This window comes from Crotalus tigris, unplaced genomic scaffold, assembly GCF_016545835.1.
Source record: "Crotalus tigris isolate CLP2741 ecotype Arizona unplaced genomic scaffold, ASM1654583v1 scf7180000018784.18638703518:1950463, whole genome shotgun sequence".
Classification (NCBI taxonomy): domain Eukaryota; kingdom Metazoa; phylum Chordata; class Lepidosauria; order Squamata; family Viperidae; genus Crotalus; species Crotalus tigris.
This window is the reverse complement of record NW_024097199.1, coordinates 1,580,712-1,607,342: the sequence shown is the minus strand read 5'-3', so window position 1 is coordinate 1,607,342 and position 26,631 is coordinate 1,580,712. Positions and strand designations below refer to the sequence as shown.

Here is a 26,631-nt window from a genome sequence, read left to right as displayed (position 1 = left end):
AATCCTGCTTATGTGAAAAACTCAAATGCAGCTATTTTCAAATTATGTTTTCTGGATTGTACAGAGTTGAATAAATACCCCTTTAAAGCAGCTTTTCTGAAAGTAACAAATTTCTTTTTCAAGCAGATATATTCTAAAGCACATAGGCCAGGCCTTTTCAATATTCCACTGGAACTATGTATATACCATGGAATATGAGACTGTCCGTTAATGATAGATTAATCAGTTCAGCCTCTGACTAAGAAATTAACAGGATTCTTTTTTTTTAATCATTGAAACTGGGGTCTGAGTTACAGCTGTACATTTTAGGTTAGAGTAGATGATGTTGTTTTACCATAAAATCAAAAGTTTAAACGGGATTTATTTTCAGAAATGAGTGATAATCTATGGTTTAATAAAGAAATACCTCTTCTAATTCTTTTCGGTGTCCCACAATGTCACTTTATACTGAGTTTTGCTTTGTATTTTATTTATCTCTTAGCCATACTAGAAAATGTAGATCTTAGTCTTTGTAGAGGAACAAGTAGAAATGATTTTTTTGCATTTAATTTTATTTATAGTTCATTTTTGCACAGCATATACTGCATATTTTAAAAAGGAAATTGAATCGTGGCATAATTACACAACATACAGATTATCTACTAACCTACTTGATTTAAAATGAGTAGACATTTTTCTATCAATAAACAACAGAATGATGGTATTCAGGTAATTATATTTTTCATGAAGTTGAGTATTAAGATGATAAATATGAATAAGTGTGGCATAGCTGTCCTAATCATCCTTCACTGCTTATGGCCATTAGCAATAATTCAACCTGTTCAGTCATTTATTCTCTAATGCCATACAACAGGTTGTAGCATGTTGGCACTGGCTTCCATATGTCAAGTCGTCTGGGAGTGGTCAGTTCAATCAACCATTCCAGAGTCCTCCATTTTTGCCAGGGATTTTGCTGGAAGCATATTTTCAAGGGGAGAGGAATGCACATCTTTTAATTGTCAAATCCAAACATATCAATGTGGACTACAGCTTCTGTTCTCCTGCTCCGCATGTTTTCTAACTCATTTTAGTTTTTTCCCCAAGGTTTTTTTTAAAATCCTTTTCATTTTACCTAAAACTTAATTTAAATTGTACTGGAGATTATGATAATAATGGTAATAACATACAATAACAGATATCTGTCACGTAACACTCCAGACTTAACAATTGTTGATAATAAAGACAAAAAAGTCTGGATAGTGGAGGTTGCAGTACTGGGGACGGTAGAATAGGAGAGAAAAAACTGGAGAAAAATCACAAAATACAAAGACCTTCAAACAGAAGTAGAATGATGGTAGCAAAAGAAAGCAAAAGTAATAGTAATAGGCACCTTGAGTGTAATCGCAAAACAACTGGAGCACCACTTGAACACCATTGGTATTGATAAATCATCATCAATCAAGAGTCCTGAGAATATTGTAGACAGCCAAGAAAATAAAGAAATGGATCATTGAACAAATTAACTCAAGGGTTCATACTTGAGACATAAATGACTAGGCTCAAAATCCTACTTTGGAAGACTTAGCTCCCAGGCTGTAATTCTGGGAAAGATGGATGGGGGGAAAAAAGAGAAAAGGATGACCTGCAGCAGGGTAGATGGACTTAGTGTGGTGATGTTGGAAGATCTGAAATAGATCTTAGAAATAGATTGCTGTGCAGAAAATTTAACTACTGTATATATTTATTATGAATTGAAAATGACTTGATGGATCTTAGACCAAATTTTTTTTTGCGCTAGGACATACCCACCAGACATGGTAATAAGTACCTGGCTTTCATATATGGCTGGAAAAGATGACTAAAATACAGATAGAATTTAAGCCAAAACTGTTATTGTTAGGAATACTAGGATCTAACTATGGGAAAGAGAATGAGCGTTTAATATTACATGTATTGACAGCTGCGAGAATAGCATTTGCCCAATATTGGAAAAATGAAAATATACCATCTGATGAGATCATAATTGGGAAAATTCTAGAATGTGCAGAAATGGATAGACTAACCCTAGAGATTAAAGAGAAAGAAGACTCAGTCTATTTTAAAACTTGGGAAAACTTTTACCAATGGTTAGCAAAACGAGTTAGCGAGTAATGATTGTAAAATTTAATAAGATGAATAATATCTACTGATTAATCGATATACTTCATGATTATTGTTATTTTTATTGACTATAGCTATTTATTATCATATTAACTATTCCTATTGAATATCTGTATCCAGACAATAGTCTGCTTGCTAAAGCTTGGAAATGTTATTGGAGACAACCCCATTGTTGTACCTACCCCTATCCCAGTGATGGCGAACCTATGGCACGGGTGCCAAAGGTGGCACTCAGAGTCCTCTCTGTGGGCACGTGCGCTGTCGCCCCAGTCCTAGGCCTTCAGCTGGGTTTTATAAAACCTTTTCACTTTAGGCCTCCACCACCGTGTGCAAAAAAAAAAAATAAAGGTTCAATCAGTCAATTTCAACTTCTCTTGGGGAAAAAAAAATATTGCATAGTTGGAATTGATTGATTGAACTTTTTAGTCCCACTCAGTCTGCCGTTATCATCACAGCCACCCCCACCCAATGGGCCACACCCATCTGGCACTCGACGATGCATAAGTAGGTTTTGGGTTGCAGTTTGGGCACTGCCCTATCCCAATCCCATCCCCGAACCCTACCCTGAATCCCATCCCACTACCTATATTGATCCTACCTTTCCCCCACCCTTATAAAATCTAATAAAATATTGTTAAAAAAAAAGAAAATGACTTGATGGCACATAATCAAATCTATTGGGGCAGAATACAGATACAGACGTCTGAAGCCAGTGAGAGTGAGCGAGTTAGAAGTAAGAGTCATTTTCCTCCCTTTCTCTCTCTCTCCTCTTTTCTTTCTTTTCCTGTTTGCTCAGTTGTTTTTAGAATTGTTTTTCAGAGGACAAAAACTGTTGAACAAAGGGCTTGCAAAATATTTTTGAAAATTGAGCCAAAGGCTACATGAAATTTGTACTGAGACTGCAGGTTAATACTCCTGGCCTCAACAGTTCCTAAAAGCAATGTCTCTATTATGCACTAGTATTTTCACAAAACATGAGGAAATGTGAGAGCTATTTCTTCTGTAGCATGGGACCTTCTTTGATTTCTGAAGTTTACAAGCCATGCTTTGATACTGCCCCATTTTCTTCTCCGAATTCTTTTGTATGTATTATTTTCTCTCTTATAGTTATTAATATGTGAAGCTACCTAAGGTCTTTTATTGAAAGGGTCCTCTCAGGGCAAATGACAAATGCAATTATTGTATGGAAGACAAGTTGCTGACATACATTAAAACTACTGTTCAGAACATCTTTCCTTAGGCAGGAAATAAAAATTGGTCTCCCTGAAATTTTTTATTAAAACTCAACTAAGCTAGCAATATGTTCTTTCTTCTCATAGTCTGCTTTTTTTTTTTTTTTAGAAAGCACCGTAAGCTCTGTTCTGTCAATTATAGCCTACACTAAATATAGAAAAGGACAGACAACAGTTATGCATATGCCATGCTCCACTAGTCAGTGCAAAGAAAGGGCAACTTGGAAATTTGCTGGTGATGGGCAAGAGGAGAAATGGTGGGAGGCAGGGATGGGTCACTCATAGGGAAAGTGGTGTTGGTGTATTGGTTCCATGTTCCAGGCTCCTGGACTCAGCCCCGAGATCCAGCGGCCTGAGCTTTTAGCAATTGATGAATTCCAGTTCAGATTGTAATGAGATCTCTCTCATTCATGGTTTAATGGTGAATGAGAGACTAACAGAATAACAGAGTTGGAAGGGACCTTGAAGGTTTAAAGCTGACCTGACATGCCTTGCGAAGACTCGGCTTAGTACAGAAGGGAAAGACCTCTTGGAAATTTGCCCAGCTGGGGCAAAGGTAATAGAATGGCTATCACCATCCTTGGGACTCTAATGGCTTTTGCATTGTCCCCCCACCCCATGTAAGCAGATAGGAGAACCTGCTGATTAGATGGGAGGGCTGCTACTGGACCAGCCTTTGTGCTGCGTGATTGTTTCCTACCTGGCAGCTTGTGGATTTGGAAGACTTAATCCTGCTCTCTTTAGGTGCAAAGCAGGGGGGCATCTTGGGAATGAATTGCTACCATAGACCAGACCTAGACCTGACCTAGAATTAGATCGTTTTTTTATTTGGAGCAGTAGCAATGTGATCTGAAGGCAAGGTTGCTATTAATCCTTTATCAGATCATTTTGAGTTCCCTGTTCCTGTTCCTCACCACAGGGAGGAAGATTTGTTAAATCGGCACCTTATAGACGTTTTGAATGGAACAGAAAAAAATGAATTTCTGATTTATGGCTTTGGTGATTGCACAGAATAGCTTATATAAAAGAAGACAATTATTTTGTAACCATTGAGTAAGAGATAAAGTTATAATTGTACTTACAAGTGCTATAAAGATCAGAAACTACTTCTTTATATCTTTTTTCTTTTGTTTTTCTATTTTTCTTTTTAACCCCCCCCCCCCCTTTGTTACACTTTTTTTGGCTTGTATTGATTTCTTTCTTTTATTTTTCTCACTTCTTATTAGCTTGCATTAGTTTTTAATCTTTTTAAAAATCCTTAATCAAATTATACCACTCCCCCAAAAAGATTTATTAACTTAATCTTCCTCAAGGTCTTCATGTGATCTTGGGGTTTCACAGGGAATTTGGGATTTGATGCACAGAATGCCTTAGTCATTACCTGGAATAAGGGGATGATGACAGCCTTAGATTAGCTGCATCTGAGAAAACTGTATATTGATCTAGAGAGTTCCTTAGTTTACTGGCAAATTCTAGGAGAGGAAGTGGTAGAAGAAACATCTAGAAGACAGTTAGAAGAGGACAAACCTGAGTTCAAATAAATATTTTTAATTAATATGTACTTAGGGTGATAACAGCAACAAAACATGGTTATTTTTCTTCTCTTATGCCCATAGATAGCTGACTCCCTGGCAGCCCTATTTAGGGTGACAGTCTGTCTGAGACAGGAGGAATTGGGGAACAGTTTAATTTTAATTTTAACTGAATCATGTCTTTGTCTGTACAATGTTTTTGAATTGGTTTTGATCATCCTGTGTTAGCCTTCCAGAATCACAGTTTGTGAGTTGGATGGTCATAAAAATCGATTAAATAGGTAAATAAATAGCAACACCCATTCTTCCAATAAGAAAGCAGTTCAACTTTTCAGGAACAGTTTAAAGAAACTGAGTTGCATTTAGGATGGTGTTACTGTCATATTAAATGTGACTGATCTTTTCAGTTTTGCAGATAAGCTTTACTAGCCACCACTCTCCCCCCCCCCATATATAACTTCATCAGTCTAACAAAAATATCTCAACTTTCCTGCCTGGGCACTTTGAAGCATTATTTATCACAAGTGACCAGTGAAATGATAAGTATTTTCATCTTGCAGTTTTATGTATAGAAATGCAATGATTGGGCTAGCAGCTTAGCTTAAAACTGCATATGCTGAATATTCTTCCATATTAGCCTCCCAATGGTTATAAATCTTTTAAAAAGCTGTCTCTGACTTAAACAGTTGGGCTCTTTGATGCTTTGCTTCCCAGCCATTGGAATAGTTGATGATAAACTTGAGTCAAAGCCTGTCTTAAAAAATCAGAGTGATTCTGTTGATTCATGAGAACAAAATGAAAATAAAAAAGCACATATTCATAACATGGTAGTAATTTTATTAGACCTTATTACAGAACAATATATGTTAAAATACTGTGTAACTTTTTGGCAAGATGTTTAGGCAGTGTGAGAAATTTTGAGGAGGCTAAGAAAGATATGGGGGAATTTAAATCAAAATAATAAATGGGAGAAAAGCCGAGGTGGCGCAGCAGTTAGAGTGCAGTACTGCAGGCCACTTTAGCTGACTGCGTTCAGCAGGTCAGTGGTTCAAATCTCACCTGCTCAAGGTTGACTCAGCCTTCCATCCTTCTGGGGTAGGTAAAATGAGGACCCAGATTGTTGGGGGCAATGTAAATATATATATATATATACACACACACACACACACACACACACACACACACACACACACACACATATATATATATATATATATATATATATATATATATATATTGCTTACTGGTGTACACCGCTTAGAGAGTGCTTGCACTTAAAAGCGGTATATAAGTCTCATAAATAAATAAATAAATAAATAAATAAATAGATGGCAGAGTTGCAGAAAGCCCTGAAGATGAAATTCAGAATATATAGAGATTCTGTCTTGAGGAACTCCTTAGTAAAAGAAAGCTGGAAGTTCCTATTAGAATTTTCAAGATTCTATACTTTGCCCCTAATTCTTGTATAGATAGTCTTCAATTTGCAATCGTTGCTAAGTGAATCTGGTTTCCCCATTGACTTTTCTTGTCAGAAGGTCGCAAAAGGGGATCACATGACCCTAGAACATTGCAACCGTCATAAATGGGAATCAGTGGTCAAGCATCCGAATGTAAATCACATGACTATGGGGATGCTGAAATGGTCATAAGTGTGAAAAATGGTCATAAGTCACTTTTTTCAGTGTTGTTCTAACTTCAGATGGTCACTAAGCGAACTGTTGTAAGTTGAGGACTACCTGTATTAAAGCTCCGCAGTTGAATGGTTTTGCTTTGTGGATTATGCCCTGCAGCATGGAGCTTAACAGATAGTTGGTGGGTCACCCATGTAACCCTTCTGGGAGGAAATTCTCCAGAAATTACCTCAATCACAGAGCAGATGATGATGGTTTACAACCTGATGTGTAATTATGCTATAACAACACTGAGGTAAACTGGGCTACAAGAGGCTGACTGGCCCAAGGTAACCTTCAATGGCTGAGAATTGATTAGAACCTGGTAGAACACCTTGATCTCTGTAATAAGTAGAACACCATGATCATTGTAATAAGATAATAAGCAATCTGCCCTTGTCACATATTATCCCAAGATAATGTAGTTGAGGCCTGTCATCTTTCAATCAGATTTCACATTATAGTCTTTTTGGAAACTAAAGGTATTTTCTGTGTTTTGTCCATCTCTCTCACACTTTGACCTGTGTTTCTCACCCTCTTTCTGAATGTTGTTTTCCTCTCTGCCCATCACAGCAACACTGTTCTTGAACATATGCTTGCATGTACATGTTAAATCTCTATTTTGAAGCCTTATAATTCCTTTTCCATTTTTCTCTCTGCAGGGCCCCTCGGTTTAAAGGATTTCAACAACAGGATAGCCAGGAGGTGCTCCACTACTTGTTGGATGCAATGAGAATAGAAGAAACGAAGGTGAAGTGTTTATTTTTGCAAAAAGTACCAGTTTGACTGAAATGACTACTTTTTTAAAAAAAACAACAACTTTGTGCTATTATATGCTGTATATGAAGAAAATGATTTACTTTGGTTTACATCTTCAAGATGTCGACTGTGTATTGTGGGTCTTCAGTGAAGCACCGATGATGTTTGTAGCTATTTCCATTTATTAATTTTAAATAGAGTTTATTCATTGGGTACTGTCTGATTGCTGTGTGAATTTGTTTTGCAAATGAAACCTAAGATTTGCTCTCATATTTTACTATGTTCAGGGATTCACTGAAAGAAGTTCTTTTATTTTATACTGCTGTTTTTATTATATTGTAATTTAATAATTATAATAATGTAATAAAAACACATATGAAGGGGAGTGTCAGGAAACAGGGAGATAACTATCTTGATTTTAGCCCGTTGTGAAATTATATAGCAGGAAAAGTGCTAATTCCCAAAAGAGCACTATCTGATAGCGTATTAGCAGAAATAAATCAAAACGATCCTATCATCTGTTTTCTTCATTGCCCATAATCCTACATTCCTTTCTTCCTTTCCCTTTAAGGAGGGCAAATGTTGAGCCTGCATCAACAATTAAACCCATATTTTGCCATAATAGAGCAATATAGCAAACAGGGATTTTATTACCTCAGGCTTCACAGCAAGGGGCATTACTAGTAAAAGCTGTTGCACCCCCCCCTTCCTTCCCCCCCCTCCACTTTTCAGGTTTCTGTATAATCATGGCAAATGGAGAATGTCAAATCTGAGAATCTGGACCATCTTGTGAGCAGCGACAGTTGTGCCAGCCTGAACAAACCTGAACAACATTGTCTGTCATGGGAATACCACAGCTGTTAATCGTGCTATTGTTAGAGAGTGTCACTACGGTGTCTTTTTTTTTTTTTTAATTGAAGAAAGCCTCCAGCAGTCTATCCGCCACCAGAATCCTTTAAAACTGATTAGAACGACTAAGCACTCTGTTCTCATGTTTTTCTTAAATGTGGTTCTTATAAGGATTCACTTTGGGTCAACTTTTGTTTAATTTGCAGTTCTGTATTATCCCATCTTTCTGAGTTATCTATATTTCTGCACAAGTAATTAAAATAGGTATTTTTTGTAGCTTGTGAAGTTTTTTTTAATAAGAACTGTTTTTAATCATAAACAATCATTAGAAATAATAAGCATTTTGGTAAAATTAAATTTTCTTACTTTAGAGCCACAGAGGGATTTGTGGCTACTTAATCTGTATTTTGTATTTTGAGACAGTTCTCTTAGTAATATGTCCTGTTCATGGACTTGTATTTGTAATTGGTTTGTCCTGAATTATTATAAATATAGCGTTTAGATAAATTAATACATAACTATTTTTCAAAAAGTCAGTAATCCGGGTGAAATTGCATACAGTCCCCTTATCCCAGTGTTGCATACTAAGAGTGCTTCACACCATTGCTTGTTAATTGATTAATGTCTGATGCACTCAAACTCTTAAAAGACTGTCTTTTTGATCTAAATAAATGGTTCAATATGTCATTTCAATAAAAAGAGAGTTTCTTTTGCCTGCAAATTTGTTTATGAGATCATCTTAATGAGTTATTTATTTAGTTTCATGGATGGATTCTTTTTAACATGTTATTGGATTTAAGATGATTAGAAAAAGTCCTTGAGTCATTGGGAATTAATAACTAGGGCAAGTATTTGTGAAGTAGAAACTCATTTGGTAGAGTAGTGCTAATATATTTCACTATATATTCATCATTGTACCATTAAACCAGTAATATATAAGTAGGTACCCTTCATCTGTTTCATGATTAAATTTTTTCTAGGTTTTCTGATGGTGATAGTGACACATTTTATTCACATAAATGAGAAATCACTTTATAGAGACCTATTTTTAAAATGCAGTCATGTATGATTTAATTAGAAGCACAGAGGTCTATGCAATAATCACAGTCGAGTTGTAGCATACATTTTAATGTTAAAACTTTTTGTATGGATTGTTTAATGATGTCCGTCCTGAATGTTACATTAATATATATTAATACCAAAAATATCCAGGTGTAAATTTTGTCTTGCCCAATATTTTCCCTGCCAAATATTTGGACTTATTTTTACCTCCAGATATCAGATTAAAACTTCTATTGTGCTACCCATCCAGCAAACCTCTTAATATTTTTGAGAAACAAGTACTCAAGTAAAAGTGTCCAAGATTACATTTTTATCATAAGTTTATTTTTTTCAAACCGGAAGGAGACAGATCAATTGATCTTTTGTAATTTATTATTTTCTTTTGTCTTTGTAACATTAACCCCATCTGTTAGCCAATTCATCGGGATATATATTATCCTGCAAAGAAAGGAACCTTTTCCTCCTTTTCTCACTGGAACTGAATTTGGTTTTCCCCTTCCATGTGGTCATCTTTTCTCCTTCTGCTAATGATTTTAATATTTTCTCTAATTTTTTTTTCTGTGTATGCTTGATGCGAGCAGTAATCTTCTTTTAAATCATTCCAGAAGTGATGCATTTTACTAAAATACACAGACTGCAACATTATTGAAGTAATGGATTTTCAGACAACAGTAGACTTTGTGTGTGTGTGTATGTGTATTTTCAGACAACAGTAGACTTTGTGTGTGTGTGTATGTGTGTGTGTATATATATATATGTATGTGTGTGTATATATATATATATATATATATATATATATATATATATATATATGTAGGTCTTTGGTTGTTCGGGTTTTCTCCCGCGTAAAATTGGAAGTGTTTTGGCGACGTTTCGACGAAGTCCCATTCGTCATCTTCAGGCTGGTGTTTTCAGCTTCGTGCTTCGAGCAGCAATATATATGTATGTATATATATATATATATATATATGTATATATATGTATATATATATTTTCATCTTTAGGCTGAATGAGTTTTGAAGTGGACGCTTTCTGGTTTAAGTTAATTTTAATTATGCAAATTGCTAGTTTTATGTTAGAAAAGGAGCAACAATGTATTTAAAAACTTGATAAAATCCACTATATCTTTTCTTGTGACACACATATGTTTTTTGTATAAGAAGGGAAAAGTTCATCATTCTGTTGTTTTCTGATTGAATTATTGCTGATAATATATATTTAATTTGTTGTAGAACCGTATTTTATTATAGCTGTTCTTATATATTTTGTAGTTTTGGACTCATTTTGCAACTCCTTTGACTCGGCCTTAAGGAAAAGGAAGTATAAAAATAACTAAGAATAATTAAATAAAAGAATGTGGAAACAAGAGTAGGGGCCTTATTGTGAAAGACTGAGATTGTATTTCAAACTCTGTCATTAATATAAGTCTATGTGTTTGAAAGAAGAGTAACTCCTTTAAGAAGAAACTAGACAAGCCACTTGTCTGAGATGGTATACTATAGGATCTCCTGCTTGAGCAGGGGGCTGGACTAGAAGACCTCCAAGGTCCCTTCCAGCTCTATTCTATTCCTCTCATCTAAGTAGGCCGTTTAATTTTTTTTAAAGTTAAAACTACAAACTTTAATAAAAATGTGCTAAATATCTGTGTTTCAGCGCATACAAGCTGCAATCTTAAAAGCATTTAATAATCCAACAACTAAAACAGCAGATGAAGAAACCAAAAGAAAAGTCAAAGGTATGGTTTCCTTTGGCAGAACTTACCTGTGTTATTTCATAGAGTTCTCTTATTGTGCAAATGAGTGACTTTTATAGTGTTGTCTAAAAGGCAAATTCATTTATAAAGAATACTGAGTTCCAAAGTCATATGTGTGTCTATCTCTCTGTGTATACATACATGCATACATTAACTGGACTTGGAAGCTGACCTGGTTTTATCTGGATCTAATTTGTTGTTGTTGTTGGATGGGAAACCACAAGAAAATTTAAGAGAGTGCATTAACTGAGAGATTGAGTAAACATCCCAGAAAGTGGTAGAAGCAAATGACTTCTGTATTGTTATCAAGACAACTGACCCCCATCACCAGGAATTTAACTCAGATTGAAATAAATGTTTGATATATACTGCTCAAAAAAATAAAGGGAACACAAACGTATAGGATCCTATACGTTTATGTTCCCTTTATTTTTTTGAGCAGTATATATTAGGAGTTTGTATCTATTCTGGCGCCACCTAGTGATGATATGAAACACTTGTTGGATCAGGGTGGTTTATCCATAATAGCCTGATTCTCTGATAGAGACAATCAGATTGTTCTCTAATAGACTCCATAAAAATGGATATCCTAGCATTTTCACTAGAAGGCAGAATATTGTATAACAGAGGTAGTGTATTTAAGCTGCATGCTGAAGTACTCGATCAATAATTGAGGAGGGAAGAAGAGTACACAAGTAGAAGACTGCAGAGTCTGTACACACTTATCTAGGGAAATGTTTCACTGATTTCTGAGAAGGTACTAGGATTGTACCATGAGGCACTACTTTTCTTTTAGATAGAAAAGTTGAAAAGTTGGCAACTTGATGGGTGCAATAAAAAAGATTTCAGATATAAATAGAAGACTATAGCCCTCAACATAATTTAGCTGCAGAATGTATAAAATTCATGCTATGTAAGGAGTTGGAGAGATTATTTTCTGCTGATAAAACATCAGCTATGTCATTTCAGGGAAAATAGTTGTGCTTCCCAGCTTGTTAATGAGTAAAGTTGACATAATTATTTAAAGATAGTGAAACCCATATTCTTTGAATAGTTTCTAAAATTATATTAAGGGGGAAAAATAAAATCTATTGGAATTTACTGATGCATCACACAACGTAATAAAATATCTGCCACATTCCTTGTGAAATACAAAGGACATATCTTTATCTAATCATCAGAAATAAAAACCAAAACTGAATGCAGTCATAGATTACTCATTTTTATAATCAAACTGTATCTGGATGCAAACATCCAGTGACCTCTTTCCTCTTATTGCCATCTGGTGGCCACCCAAGCATTTGCAGCTTTGGTATGATATACTGGTGTATATATTTTTCCTGCTGATGGATGCAAACTATAACTTATTTTGGGTGTATATTTTCTGAAATAAATCCTAGAATTAATTCTGCTAAATTTAGAAGAGAGGTGCACAATTTTTAAAGAAGTTCTTTTTTTGCAGCATATGGAAGAGAGGGTGTGAAGATGAATTTCATAGACAGGATTTTTGTGGGTGAATTGACCAGCACTATCATGTGTGAGGAATGTGAAAACGTAAGTATTATGGAATTCGATATGATTTGATAAGAAGGGTGTTGAATAATCATTTGGATAATGGTAGGCTAATTTCTGATATTGTCATGACAATGTGGATTGGCTTCTTAAATATTAGAGAAATCAATTCACTAAGTTCAACTTGATCTTCCAGCTCTCCAATTTGTCAAGTATTTGCTTTACTTGGATTAAAAAAAAAGAAATGTTTTTCTTATAATCAGCATAGATCTAAGAATACCAGTTATGGAAAATATACTAATATGTAAAGAGAAAGAATGTTTTTTTTTTCCTGAAATATTCATTAGTGCATGCAGGCCAACACTTGTGTTGTAGCCTGCAACTTGAGCAGGGGATGGAGGCACATCACAGAAGTCAATAGGCTGCCTCAGGTACTGGTATAAGATGAAAAGGGCAAATACATATATATATATATATATATATATATATATATATATATATATATATGCAGAAATTACATCTATTTTTCTTTCTTCACTGCCTTCAATTGCATTGCCTTCAATTGCTTGAAAAAAAGCAAGTGAACAAATCAGAATAATAAGGAAGAAAAGCAACTCTAGGCAACGGAGTTGGGAGTGGGCCTCCTACCAGGGTGCGGACTTTGATATTCTAGCTTCTAAGATGAGAGACAACTCAGTTGCTTGGTGCCTGATTCTACCAGCCAGTACACTTGGCCTTGTTTCATAGTTTGCTTTAATTGGTGTCTCTGCTGAAGGAAGATTCTGTGATCCAGTAGAAGTTTATGCATTAAGGAAGGAATGACAATTTTGATAACTACTCTTTGGCCTCACTGCCTTCCACAGTTCTTTTTAAAGAGCTGCCAATCCATCAGAGCAGGAAGAGGGGAAATAACTGAAAATGATCTCTTCACCCTCTACTTCTAATAGATAGCAAAAACTTTCTATTAGTCAAGAGACATTAGCTGAATATATAGTCATGTGACTGGGGAATAATTAAGTATTTTAAAGAAGTATTTTTTATGAATAGTACTGATTTAAATATATTTGTCGATACCCATGAAGAATCATCTTTTAATAGTTTCTATAACTTACATTGGTGATAATGAGCAGTTCATAATTACGTGAGTTTTTTTCCTAATGTGTCTGTATTTCTGAATTCATAAGCAACGAGGATTACGTATTCAGTTTCCAAGATTCTTTATCCTGCTCCCTTTTTCCTAGTATTAGAGCAGATTAATGAAATTCCATATAAACCTTGCTTCATATCTTGTACATTGTTGTCAAGAGGTTTGATACTACTATTAGACATATATAGAAGTTGGTTATTTTTCTCTGCTTTTAGTGGACAACATCCTGAAACCACCTATAACAGTGGTTCTCAACCTTTTTAATGCCGCGACCCCCAACCGGTCGTAAGTCGAGGACTACTAAACCGGTCGTAAGTCGAGGACTACTCAACTGGTGCAGCACCGTTTGCAGAATGGAACTTTTGGCGGGCTCAGCAGGGCAGAGACAGCCTGGACAATTCCTATTGGCTTTTGAAAGCCAATAGAATTAGACTCTATTCAAGAGAGTCTATTCTATTGGCTTTCAAAAGCCAATAGGATAAAAGAGAGTAGCACAGCTAAGGAAAAGGGGGAAAAAGGGCGGACTGCATTGTTTGGCGACCCCCATGAAATGGTCGTTCGACCCCAAATGGGGTCCCGACCCACAGGTTGAGAACCACTGACCTATAAAGTAGTCAAATTATGTGTTCATGCTTGTAGAATTCAACATAAAATTCTAAAGCAGGAGCCCCCAACCCCGATCTGTGGACCAATACCAGGCCACGGCATACCAGCAACCAGTCTGCACAAACAAGCAAAGCCCCATCTGCGGGATGCAGGTAGCACACAAAAGCACACATTCTCTGGTCTGTGGAAAACCTCTCTCCTCTCCACGGAACCGGTCCCTGGTGCCCAAAAGGTTGGGGACCTCTATTCTAAAGGAATCTCTGTTCTCTTTTGTAATAGGATACTGTATTTTATAATACTTCCAGTGCATTTTAATGTGTCTTATCTGTGTAAAGGTACATGAAAACTGTTTTACTTGCATAAAGAGTTATTCACCAGCTCAAGGTTGACTCGGCCTTCCGGCCTTTATGAGGTCGGTAAAATGAGGACCCAGATTGTTGAAATATGCTGATTCTGTAAACTGCTTAGAGAGGGCTGTAAAGTACTGTGAAGTGGTATATAAGTCCAAGTGCTATTGCTAAGTGCTACTCTTTTATAAAGCTATTAAACAGCAAAGCACACAGAATAGAATCTGTCACAGTGTCCCACGGTTACATGATTGCCTCACAGCTGGCTACCAACAAGCCGAGTCAACAGAGAAGCTGGCAATAAAATTGCAAGCTGTGATCATGTGATGTCCACAGGTGATTTGCTTAACAATCACAGTGCATGTATGGCTGTAAGCCCATTTGCATTCATGTGGTATCTCACAATGACTATATTGCTTAGCAACAGAGTTGCTAATCCCAATTGTGCTCATTAAATACTACCTGTACAGTAGGGATTTGTTTTTTCCATTTCCAAATCCCAGTTCTTCGAGTTTTGTAAAGTATTCCAATGCCTAATAAAAATGTGTTTACTATATAACTTTGTATGTATGGGGGAATCCAGAAGATGTGTATATTCACTTGCCATTTTCATTTTTTTGTGTTTTAAGATTTCCACAGTAAAAGAACCCTTCATTGATCTTTCCCTTCCTATCATAGAAGAAAGGGTAAGAAAGTTCTTGTTCAATAAAGCCTTCATTTTAATTGTCAGAAGTCTTCTTTGTGCCAGTTGATATAAAGAACTCAGCCAATTTAGGATGAAGAAAAGAAGAATATATTGTTACTCATAGAAATTATAGCTGGTGTCATATATCACTTTAAATCTGGCTTGGTTTTGATTTAGACTAGATTACTGTGTAAACTCAGACATTACAATTTTTAATTCATGGTATGTATGAACTCCAATTCTGGTTAAAAATGTCTTAAGATGATTTGATACACCCTAATAACCCATCTTGATTTTTCTAGATCTCAAAACCTGTTTGTTTTGGAAGGACAAGCAAAGGTAAACAAATACAAGAAGCAGATATTGATCGATTCAGCTGTTCTTCCATAAGAGTTCTGACTAATCAGCAATCAAAATTATCTAGAAAATGTTCATTAACAAAGGATAAGGTAAGAATAAGCCAGTATGGACAATTGTACATGAATTCAGATGTTTTTCACATAAATTTCAATGTTCTCTCTAAATACCTGGAGTAACATATTTTTAATTTGCAATTGTAGATCCCAAGTGTTTCGATGTACTTTGATCACTTTTTTCAGAAATCTTAGTACTGCATTGATTGAAAGATTTTAATAAAAGAAATGATTGTGACTGAAATATATATAAGATTGTATATAAGTATGAAGAGACTGAAGATATCTTAAAATGATAGATTTAAAGTATAGGTACTTGAAGACAAACATTCAAATCTGATTTGGGAACCTTGCTGAAAAATGATTTTAAACAGTATCATTTAAAATCTTTTGAAAAGAACTTCCATAAATTCAGAAGCTGTTTGTTTATTCATTATCAAAATTTAGTTTCCACATTCTGCACATTGGTTATAAATGGCAGCGTCAATTACAAACATATGAAGTTGGCAGGTTCTAACAAGATCAAGAGGCTCTATCAATTTAAAGTAATTTATGTATTAATTTAAACTATTTACACAAAGACTAAAACTAAATGGTTTTCTGTTTAAATTTCTGTCATCTCATAATTATGTAGATTTCCTTTCATTTGATAGTTTCTTATTCAGGCTTTTTGGCCCCTTCAGACATAAACATTTTACAATATTACAAATCACAGTAAGCGATAATGCGGTTGACATTTGGTTTAACTTAATAAATAAATTGAAAAGATGCCAAAAAGATTGTGCCAATGAATGTGCTTGAGTTTTTTATAGTTTCCTGGTTAATGGGTTGCATTTTGCTCAACCCTTTAATCAATCCATAGTGCAGCTAAAGACCAGCTAAAGAAAGAAGGAAAATAAATCATGAATAAGCCATAGAAACTACAGTATGATAATTTGTTCATCTTCAAGAGAAACTTGGGTTATCTGATTATGCCTAAAATAAACCATGGTTTAGCACAATGTATGATAGTAATCACCATTGATACTTATTTCCTAAGTTCCTAAGTAAGTTCCTAAAGCCGAATGGTGTAATATAGAAATATTTTTTACCTACAAAATACACGTATTGCTGTTATTTTCTTTTTTATGTCCTGTGTTGAAATCCTGTATTCTTAGCCAAGGATGACAGAAAACTTTGCTTCTCTATAAAAAATTAAGGCCATTCTAATTCACCTTGTGGCAAATAAATTTAATAACAAACAAATAAACAAAATAATTAATTCAGTAATGTACCTTACTGAATTGAATAGCAATTTTTAAATTTCTCATTGCCAAACCTAAAATTCAAAAATAAAAAGCACCAGTAGTGGAATTCCAACATAAACTTTTTAAATTATTCTTTTATTTATGTTGTAATATTAATGTTCATTTACAGTTTCAAATTGGCTACAACAAACCCAGTAAAAAATGGCCTTTCTTTAAGAAAGACTCTTTCATGAAATATTGTGGATCAGGAATTAATCTGAAGAAAAAGATGTCATCTTATGTCTTTTTAATTTGTGGAGAGTTTTAAAAAAAACCCATTGCCTTTAATTTGTAGCAAACAGAAAAGGACAATAATGGAATTCAAATATAAATAACAATAGTGATAGCACTTAGACTTATATATCTCTTTAAGCAGTTTACAGATTCAACAAATTGCCCCCAGCAATCTGGATCATTTTACCGACTTCGAAAGGGTGGAAGGCTGAGTCAAACCTGAGCCAGTGGGAATCAAACTGCCGAACTGCTGGCAGTCAGCAATGTAAATGAAGAATCAAATATACCAAAAAGTAAATAGAAGAATTCTAATAATACAAATTATTAATATATATTCTACACACACAAACTATATTAAATAGTAAAAAGCAAACTCTTGCAATAAAAGCAGAACATAACACAATTTAAAAAGAAAAAGGACATATTTCCAAAGGAAATAACAAATGTGCCATAGGTAGGCCAACAATAAACAGCAAAAATAAAACTTCAGCTGGACATCATTGAATAAAAACTAGCTTGAATACAAGAAAGGTCTAAAAGAAGGTCAGTCAGTCTTTTATGAAGGTCAGTGACCAAAATTACACTTACCAGGAAATAGAAATTAAGACATGGGAAATGTAAAAATAAATGAAAAGAAACAATGACTTAGATAATCAGTATGATTAGTTACCACAGGTTTTACAAATAATAAAACAAAAATTGGCTGAAGGGACCGAATCATATTGACTTGCTAACAGTTATATCTAATATAAATCTGAATGAGCCAGAAGTTTAATTAATGTGCAATATAAAATAAAGCTATGCATTTTTATAAAATGGGTAGGATTTCACGTTTTTCAAGAACAGAGAGCAAATGCCCCAGCTCTTCTTCCCAACCACTTGGTACCATCCCTGCTTAGACTATCAGTCTGAACTCTAAAATCTAATCGTATAGAAGGCCCAGTTTCTAGGTATACCTACATATTTATGCATGTGTAAAGAAAGTAAGATTGTATTTGCAGTGCTTCTTTTTATATATATATAGATTTTATTATAGGGTTAGGGATAAGGTGGGGTTGGGATTAGGGTTGGGATTTGGGTTAGGGTTAGGGTCGGGGTGAGGGTGGGTTTTTTTCCAAATAACATTTTCAATATTTAGCAAACAGCATAATGTCTGGGTACATGTATTTAACTAACAATAATAGATGTAGTCAATTATCATAAACAATATATTAATCACTCAATAGCCTTCTTACTAATATATATGCAAAATTACATATCACATTCTTTTCTCTGTGACTTGTTTTTCTAGCCATTGATGAAAATTATCCCATGTTCTAAAATACACTGAGTCTTCTTTCTCTTTTATCTTTAAAGTCAATCTATCCATTTCTGCACACTCTAGAATTTTCTTGATTAGTACTTCTTCAGTTGGTAAATTTTCATTTTTCCAATGTTGGGCAAATACAATTCTTGCTGCAATCTTTCTCATAATTAGCTCCTATTATTCCTAACAAAAATAATTCTGGTTTAAAGACTATTTGTTTTTTAATTATTTTCTCCAACCATAAATGTATTTGCACTGCTTCTATGCGGTTTGAATCATGTGGTAATGTTTTTTTTTTTCTTTTTCCTTTAACACTTTGATGATGACTTGGCAGAACCAAGTAAACCATGAAAGACGACTTGCCAACAAATCTGATGAAAAAGAAACAAGCCCTTTTATCCTGCCTGGAAAAATCAGAAACTCTAAAATAGAAGACAGAGCCAATCCTTCATGTGCAAGAGACAGCAGTGCCCTCCTGGACTCTCCAGGAAATGGAAGTCAGACTGAAGGCAGTGAGAAAGAAGTCAGCCGTTCTGAAAGTAGCATTGATGCCGATAGCGAGGCTTCTGAAAGTGAAAACACTTCTAAGCAAATGACGGCCAATAAAACTTGCCCCACGCCTGATTTGTGCACAAATGGACACAGACACTTACCTGCAAATACTAAAATGCAGTACAGCAAATCAAGCAATAGCAGTACAGAGGCACTTACTAGTGCCTTGTCAAAATTTCACTTTGGAAGCACAGCCATTGAGAGCGAAGGCCCTCTCAACACTCTTTCGAGCCTGTCGAAGAGCACTGCCTTTTCAACAGAGGGGCAAAACCCTCAAAATGCTTTCCAGACTCTTTCTCAGAGTTATGTAACAAGCTCTAAGGAATGTTCGGTTCAATCATGCCTCTATCAGTTTACCTCCGTGGAGCTGCTAATGGGAAACAATAAGCTGCTGTGTGAAAACTGTACAGATCAGAAGCACAGAAACCAGAAAAAAGCAAATTCCGCAGGTAGCTGGTAATAATAATAAAAAAATCTTTCTGATTCAAGGACATGCTCCTTCAAGAGTGGTATTTGCGTGTCCTGCAAAGCCGTGCCCTCCCCATGTTCTAATCCAGGAGTGTCAAACTGCCGGCCCGTGGGCTGGATGCGTCATGCTGAAACCGTGTCCACCCCATTGCCGGCAATGGAGAAAAAGTCATGATACGTCACGACATGTCATGTGACATTGCGAGTTTGACACCCCTGTTATAATCTATACTATCTGCTTTAAAAGTGAATTGGGGAATCCATTTCAAAGACCTTATATAAACTCACCTAGAGGTGAACTGTTCATTGATTCTTTGCAGGTAAGATTGTTCGAGTTCATTGCTGGCTTTGATGGCCCTTTGAACCAAGGGTGTCTGCTGAACCACCCAGCAGCATCCTTTTGTGGCAGATTTATAGTTTATCTCCTGAAGAATAGGGGAATGTTCTTGAATCTGTTGGAGCCAGTTGAAACTCTTCTCAAGTTGGCTTTGAGGGCCCTATAAAAAAAGAAAAACTATTCAGCCAATGATCAGATTGTTGCTTCCTTCTTGCAGATAGAAGGAAAGAGTAAAGTTGTTGCTGAAGGAATTATAGCTTTGTCAGTTTTAATGACTGTTGGGTGATATCCCATATTCCACACTCAGCTAAGTTGATGGAGAAGATACTCATTCAAAGGTTTTTTTTTTTTAACATTCTGAGTTTAGCCATGGAGTTGTCCATTGGTTGACCTGTACATATAGAATGACAAGGAAAACCCTTATTAATGCTACTGGCTCTTTCAGTGGCTTGTGATACTATTGACCAGGATATATTGTTGGAACATCTGTTTCTATCTCTATCATCTCTCTCTATTTCTATCATCTCTGTCTCTATCTCCATCTCTGTCTCTATGCTCTGCCTTATAAATGATGTGTTTTTCATGTATTTCCAGATCATTTTCCTTATAAATGATGTAATTTTTTTTATAGATAAGAAGACAGAAGGTGTCTATACAAATGCTAGGAAGCAGCTACTGATTTCTTTGGTTCCTGCTATTCTGATCCTTCATCTGAAAAGATTTCATCAGGTAATGCCCTGAAATAGATGGGTTCCCCCCCCAAAGTTAATAGACAGGAGTTTTTTTTTATTAGCGCTACATTTAATATTTGTATGGTTCATTTTCAAAAGTTGTCTAGGAGTGGTGGAAAATTTGCAAAAACAAAATGGTCTTTGTTGCACACTAGAATTTTACCATTTTGACTGAGCAGCTGATATATAGGTTATATTCAGAGTTAGTTGTCTTTCCAATACTTTTGCAAAGTAATATAGCATATTTTCTGTTAAAAGAAAAAAATAAATGGGTCAAGTTTTGTTTCAGCACTACTTGACTCCTAGCTTAATAATATGCTTCAAATATAGCATGAAGGTTCAGGTTTTGCTCTTGATTCCTAAATATTCTATGTTTAATTTTTGCTGGACTGGAATGATACAAAGCAAGAAGATATTTTAGGTTGTATATTGTAGCTCTATAAGATCATTTGTTTTGTAGATCACTCATAGTAAGTACTGATTTACTTATTTTAAAATGTAACATTTCAAATATTTAAGCATTAAATTAAAATTTTACAAATATTTTCAATTTCTTCTTAAGGCTGGTATGAGCCTACGAAAAGTAAATCGGCATGTAGATTTCCCACTTGTTTTGGACCTGGCTCCATTTTGTTCTGCCTTTTGCAAGGTAAGACATAATAAAAACATAATATCAGATTGTGTTTGAAGCAAAATTGGTAATGTTTCAGTTGAAAATTTCTTCTTACAGATGTCAAACATTTTTAGTCATACATTTCAGTTAGATTCTTATACAACACAGGATTATTCTGTTAAACCAAGCTTTAACATTAGCTGAAAATACCTTTTGCTACTTGAAATTAGAATAAACTGGCTGTTTTTTTAAAAAAATAAAATTGCATTTATTTAACATGTATCAAACAGTTGGCCAGTCCTAGTTTCTACAATAAAGGCTTTACATTCTTCTTGGTAGCTTAGATTTATGGCTAATTATTAACAATACATTTAAAAGACAAAGAAAGAGAGAAATAAGGCAAATTAAAATATAAAAAAACCATGTTAGTTAGCCAGTGCAACAGCATTTCAAAACCTATATTGAAAATATTACAAAGTCCATACTGCGTGGCCCTCACTTCCTTCCTTCCTTTCCTAGAATGTGGCTGACGGTGGGAAGGTCCTCTATGCGCTTTATGGAATAGTAGAGCATAATGGTTCAATGCGGGGAGGTCATTATGCAGCTTATGTAAAAATCCGATCATCGTCTAAAAAACATTTGGAGCACAATTCTAGCAATAAAAATGTTCAAGGTAGGTATCTAAACAAAAACTGTGTGATTAGATTATATATATATATATATATATATATATATATATATATATATATGTGTGTGTGTGTGTATATATATATATATATATATATATGTGTGTGTGTGTGTATATATATATATATATATATATATATATATACACAAACACACACACACACACACACACACACACACACACACACACACACATATATATATATACCTTTTGTGTTGTGTATACAGGTGGTCCTCAACTTACGACCACAGTTGGGATCAGCAAGACAGTATTTAAGTGAGTGGCACCCAATTTTATGACCTGTTTTGCTGCAGTTAAGTGAATCATTACATTTGTTAAGTGAATCATGTGGGCGTTAAATGAATCTGACTTCCTGCATTGACTTTGCTTGTCGGAAGCCAGCTGGGAAAGTTGGAAATGGTGATCACATGACTTTAAGACATTGCAGCTGTCATAAATACAAGCTGGTTGCCAAGTGCCTAAATTTTGATTATGTGACCAGTGTATGCTGCTACGGTCATAAATGCAAGGACGGTTTCTGCTTATTATTTTCAGTGCCTTTGTAATTTTGAATGGTCACTGAATGAATGGTTGTAAGTCAAGAATCACCTGTATGTATACTTATTTTTTTAGAAACATCATTTTGCTTTGAAAGTTTAGTTAATGAACAACATTCAGCTAAGCATTCTTTTTTATATATAAATATTTTATTACTTTCAAGTGTGTCTGGGTTCTTTTGTCATTCAGTGGTACATATTAACTTTCACTCAAAATATCCAATACTACTCCATCCAGTATTTCCCCAGTACTCTCTTCTCCCAATAATAATCGTTTTTCCACACTAGGCAAATACAATTCTTACTGCTATTAATACCTATACAGTTAAATATAAGTATCTTCATCACATGTTTCCAATGTTATGTCTAGTATCTATAATGTCAGTTTATAATATCTTCTCTGGCCAAAACATATCAAATGTATATGCAATCAAAATTCCCTTATTCAATCCTTATCCCAGTTTTCTTTTTTTTTTCAATTGTAATTCCCCATCAATATTCAAAATAACTTAATCAGTTATCATTTTTCTCATAATTAATTACATTTAGGTAACCAAACCTTCCCTTATACCAGGGGTAGGCAACCTTGGTTCTTTTATGACTCCTGAGCAAGCATGGCTCAGCATGGAAACCTCTCCATTTCTCCTCAGCATGGCTGGCTCAGGAATTTTGGGAGTTGAAGCCCACGAGTCATAAAAGAGCCAAGGTTGCCTACCTCTGCCTTATACCCTTGATTGTACCTTCTCTTATTTGTTGATTTTACAGCTAATGAAAACTGGTGTACATGTCTGTTTGCATTGCAGGTTTAAAAGAATCTCTGGGATCAACTGTAGGACAGTGGGTATATGTCAGTGATACCTATGTACAAGCAGTCCCAGAATCAAGAGTATTAAATTCACAAGCCTATTTGCTTTTCTATGAAAGAATTCTGTAGCCATCTTCATTATGGAAAATAGGAAAGCAGTGTTATTTAACTTGCTTAAGTGCACAGAAAATTACAGTATATATAAATATTGTGCCTTTATCTGTTCCTCTTCTTCAATAGAAAATGTACCCTGGATTCAGATTGTAAATCATGGCTTGGATACAGAACAGCTTTCCCCCTCTTTTTTCATGCATACAAAAAATACAATAGAGTGGCTAACATTTTTGTTCAGTTGCTATTTTAAAAGAATCTATAGTTTCATATGCTTTTATGAAGAGTTGAGGGCAAAGACTGCATTGAAATGGAAATTAATAAAAAAAATTGTCATATGTGATTACAAGGAGGTGGGTGTATGTGTGTGTTTCTGAATCCAAGCAGACATTGCTTTTGGACTCCTAAATTGTAATGTGAAACAATACATTCTGAAACTAAACAGTAATGTTTCAAAATGGGCTAGTTAAAATCATGTGCTTTTTCAAAAGTTAACTGCAGGAACAATCTTGATAAGACTGACAACCTGATTTTTCTTCAGTGAAGAAAAAGCTGTTTATGGACACCAAAGCATGTTTTTGTAAAATATTTGGCACTTGAGAATTCTTGAAAGAAATGATTCTTATAAATTTAACATGTTCCACAAATGGAAAGTAGTTTTGTTTCAGGAAACAAAAAGGTCATTCTACAAAACTAGGATACTATATTGTGTGTTCTAAAAGGGAATGTGGAAGTGCACCTAGGCCTGATTTTACTCCGGGACGCTTTTCTTTATTTGAATATGCCTTGAAATCTGATGATGTTACAGATGAAAACTCCATCCGAAAGCAAGCTAAACATTCTTCCTGTGATGTGCTAGCTTTCAAATTTAGTGAACCCCAAATCACCTCTGAATCCATCTTACTTACACTGTGAAGCTGGAGCAAGCCATACCTTTTCTTCATATAAATATATTGGCAAATAAATGCATGCTTTCTAGAGAACAACTTACTGTCTCTGAACGTTGAGAAACAATGTCATACAAAAAAATCTCAGAGGCACAAGTATGTGTACTGTATATATGTTTTTACTATTTACTGCACACTGTTGGGGCCCTGTTTTTATAATAATGTTAAGTAGGTCAAGAAGGGAATTAAACTAGGAACCCCAACAAGGAAAAGTTAAATTAACTTTATCCAATCATATTGTGGGAATATATAAAGACAGGTAGTTGAGTTATCTACTTAATACCTGAGAAGAAAAAGACCAGAAGAAAAAGAGTAAATAAAAAAGCAACCTTCTCAGTGACAGAACTAATTTTTGAGGCTCAAGCACACGTAATGTATGTACCAAATGCTGTTTAGTGGCATGATTCAAGCAAGCCTATTCCCTGGGGAAGATGATAGTGATATAATGATATTTGGGTAAAACTCCTGATAAAACTATATATTTCCTGGAGAAAGTATATGGGACACTGTATTCTGTAAATGGTTAATTGTGACCTGCTTAGGGTGATTGTGTGTTGCCAGAAATCATCATTTGACTGGGTTACAGAATGACTGGGTAAAAGTAGGTAGAAACACGATCCTTGAATTAAATACTACATATCTTTAAAGGAAACTACATTTTCCTAAAATATTTTACATTTTGTGTTTTTCATTATGTACATTGATATAGTTGAGTATTAGGGTGTCCAAATGTTTGTGATTTAAGGTGACTTAAATAGAATTAGCTCTCAGGTCTTTGTTGTGAATATCAATATATTGTTTTATTTTTATATATTAAATAACTGTACAATTGGCTTCCCATTAAGTGTAAAATATCCTTGTATGGTTTAGAATTTGGCTATTTATCAGTTTTGTAACTATGCCACTTGGTACAGAAGGTTTGAGGCCATATTGAAGAGGATTGATGACAGTCGCCTTTCCTTCCTAATCATCCCATCATCCTCTGAAACCTATTTTGAGAGTAGAGGACTCTGTTGAACAGGAAGGATTATTCTATAAAACAACGAGGAGAGTAAAAACTGAATAGAGGCAACTTCTGCTAGTGGGAGTATGGAATATGTCTCTACTTATTTTGGGGAAGGAGGTGCTTTCCAACCCCTGTATATTTAATGCAGTAGGCTTGTTAAACTTAACGGCTGCTAAAATAGAAAAGTCTGCATTTATCAATTCTAGATCCAATGTTATGAATCAGAGATAACTATTATAGGCCTGTTTTATTTTCTGTTTGTTTTCAATTACCGGTAGTATGAAGGGGAGAAATGTATGAGTGTTATCCTGCTGATTTTCTCAATGTTCTTCAGTACCACTGACCATGGTATACTAAAACTTCTGTAAGGATTGGGAAAACTGTAGAGAGCATTGTTCCTCAGTGAATCTCCTTCCTGGAGAATCTCACAGTTTCAGTCAGTGGTGGTCAGTGGAAGAGATTGAGCCTTTGGCCATTTCATTATAGAGTGTCCCAGACCTTGTTCCTGTCTCCATTACTATTTAACAGCCGCATAAAGTCACTTGGAGAGATCATGGCCAGTATGGAATGAAATATCACCAATAGGCTGTATATTAGTTAAATGCTTCTCTTAGCTGGTTAGGGGCTCCCGGTTGGTAATATGTAGCTGGATTCCAGTAGAGGTACTGTATTGCCCTGAAAATAAGCCCGGGTCTTATATTTATTTTTGGTGCAAAAGACCCATTAGGGCTTATTTTCAGAGGATGTCTTATTTTTTTCACCACAAGGCCCAGCCTGGCTGGGGCCCCGCCCCACCAGGAGACTCAGGTTTCCCTTGGTGGGGGAGGAAGGCTTTGGAAACTGCCTTTTCATTTACATTCATCATCAATATTGTAATCCATCCCTTTATTTTTTTAAAAAAATTATTTGTATTTACCACGATTAGCCTCCTATGAGAAGGCGTGGTATGAATTCTGCGCATGAGCCACAGAAATACAGACACTCATACCCTCACGCCTCTTCCTCGTTCAGGGAGACTTGTTGCAGGTGTGTTCAACTTTGTGGCTGAGCTAAGCTCTTCAGCTGCGGTGGGTCACAGTTCCCATCAGCTTCAGGCAGCCTGGGTGATGGAAACCTTGGGCCAGGTTTCTCGCAGTTGAAGCAATCCGGCTCACCCAGGTCAGGTTGGCCATCGCCAGAGACGTGGCCCATCCCTGTCCTCCAGCTCTGCCGCACATGCAGGACAAGTCTTCTGTGACAGCCAACCTGACTGTGGTCGAGCCGGATTGCTTACAGGGAGAGGCT

The 26,631-nt window shown here is 35.3% G+C and overlaps 1 protein-coding gene across 2 annotated transcripts in view; it reads left to right on the top strand.

The window, feature by feature from the left end:
* USP45 (ubiquitin specific peptidase 45) overlaps window positions 1–24,645 on the top strand; it is a 53,700-nt gene extending 29,055 nt beyond the window's left edge. For both annotated transcript variants that reach the window (XM_039356054.1, XM_039356055.1), the window contains exons 9-18: window positions 7,236–7,323; window positions 10,897–10,978; window positions 12,459–12,550; window positions 15,238–15,294; window positions 15,596–15,742; window positions 18,867–19,533; window positions 20,521–20,618; window positions 21,183–21,269; window positions 21,753–21,906; window positions 23,282–24,645. In XM_039356054.1, the coding sequence (XP_039211988.1) occupies window positions 7,236–7,323; window positions 10,897–10,978; window positions 12,459–12,550; window positions 15,238–15,294; window positions 15,596–15,742; window positions 18,867–19,533; window positions 20,521–20,618; window positions 21,183–21,269; window positions 21,753–21,906; window positions 23,282–23,412 (1,603 nt within the window). In that variant the 3' untranslated portion in view covers window positions 23,413–24,645. The remainder of the gene's footprint in view (window positions 1–7,235; window positions 7,324–10,896; window positions 10,979–12,458; window positions 12,551–15,237; window positions 15,295–15,595; window positions 15,743–18,866; window positions 19,534–20,520; window positions 20,619–21,182; window positions 21,270–21,752; window positions 21,907–23,281) is intronic.
* The last annotated feature ends 1,986 nt before the right edge of the window (window positions 24,646–26,631 follow it).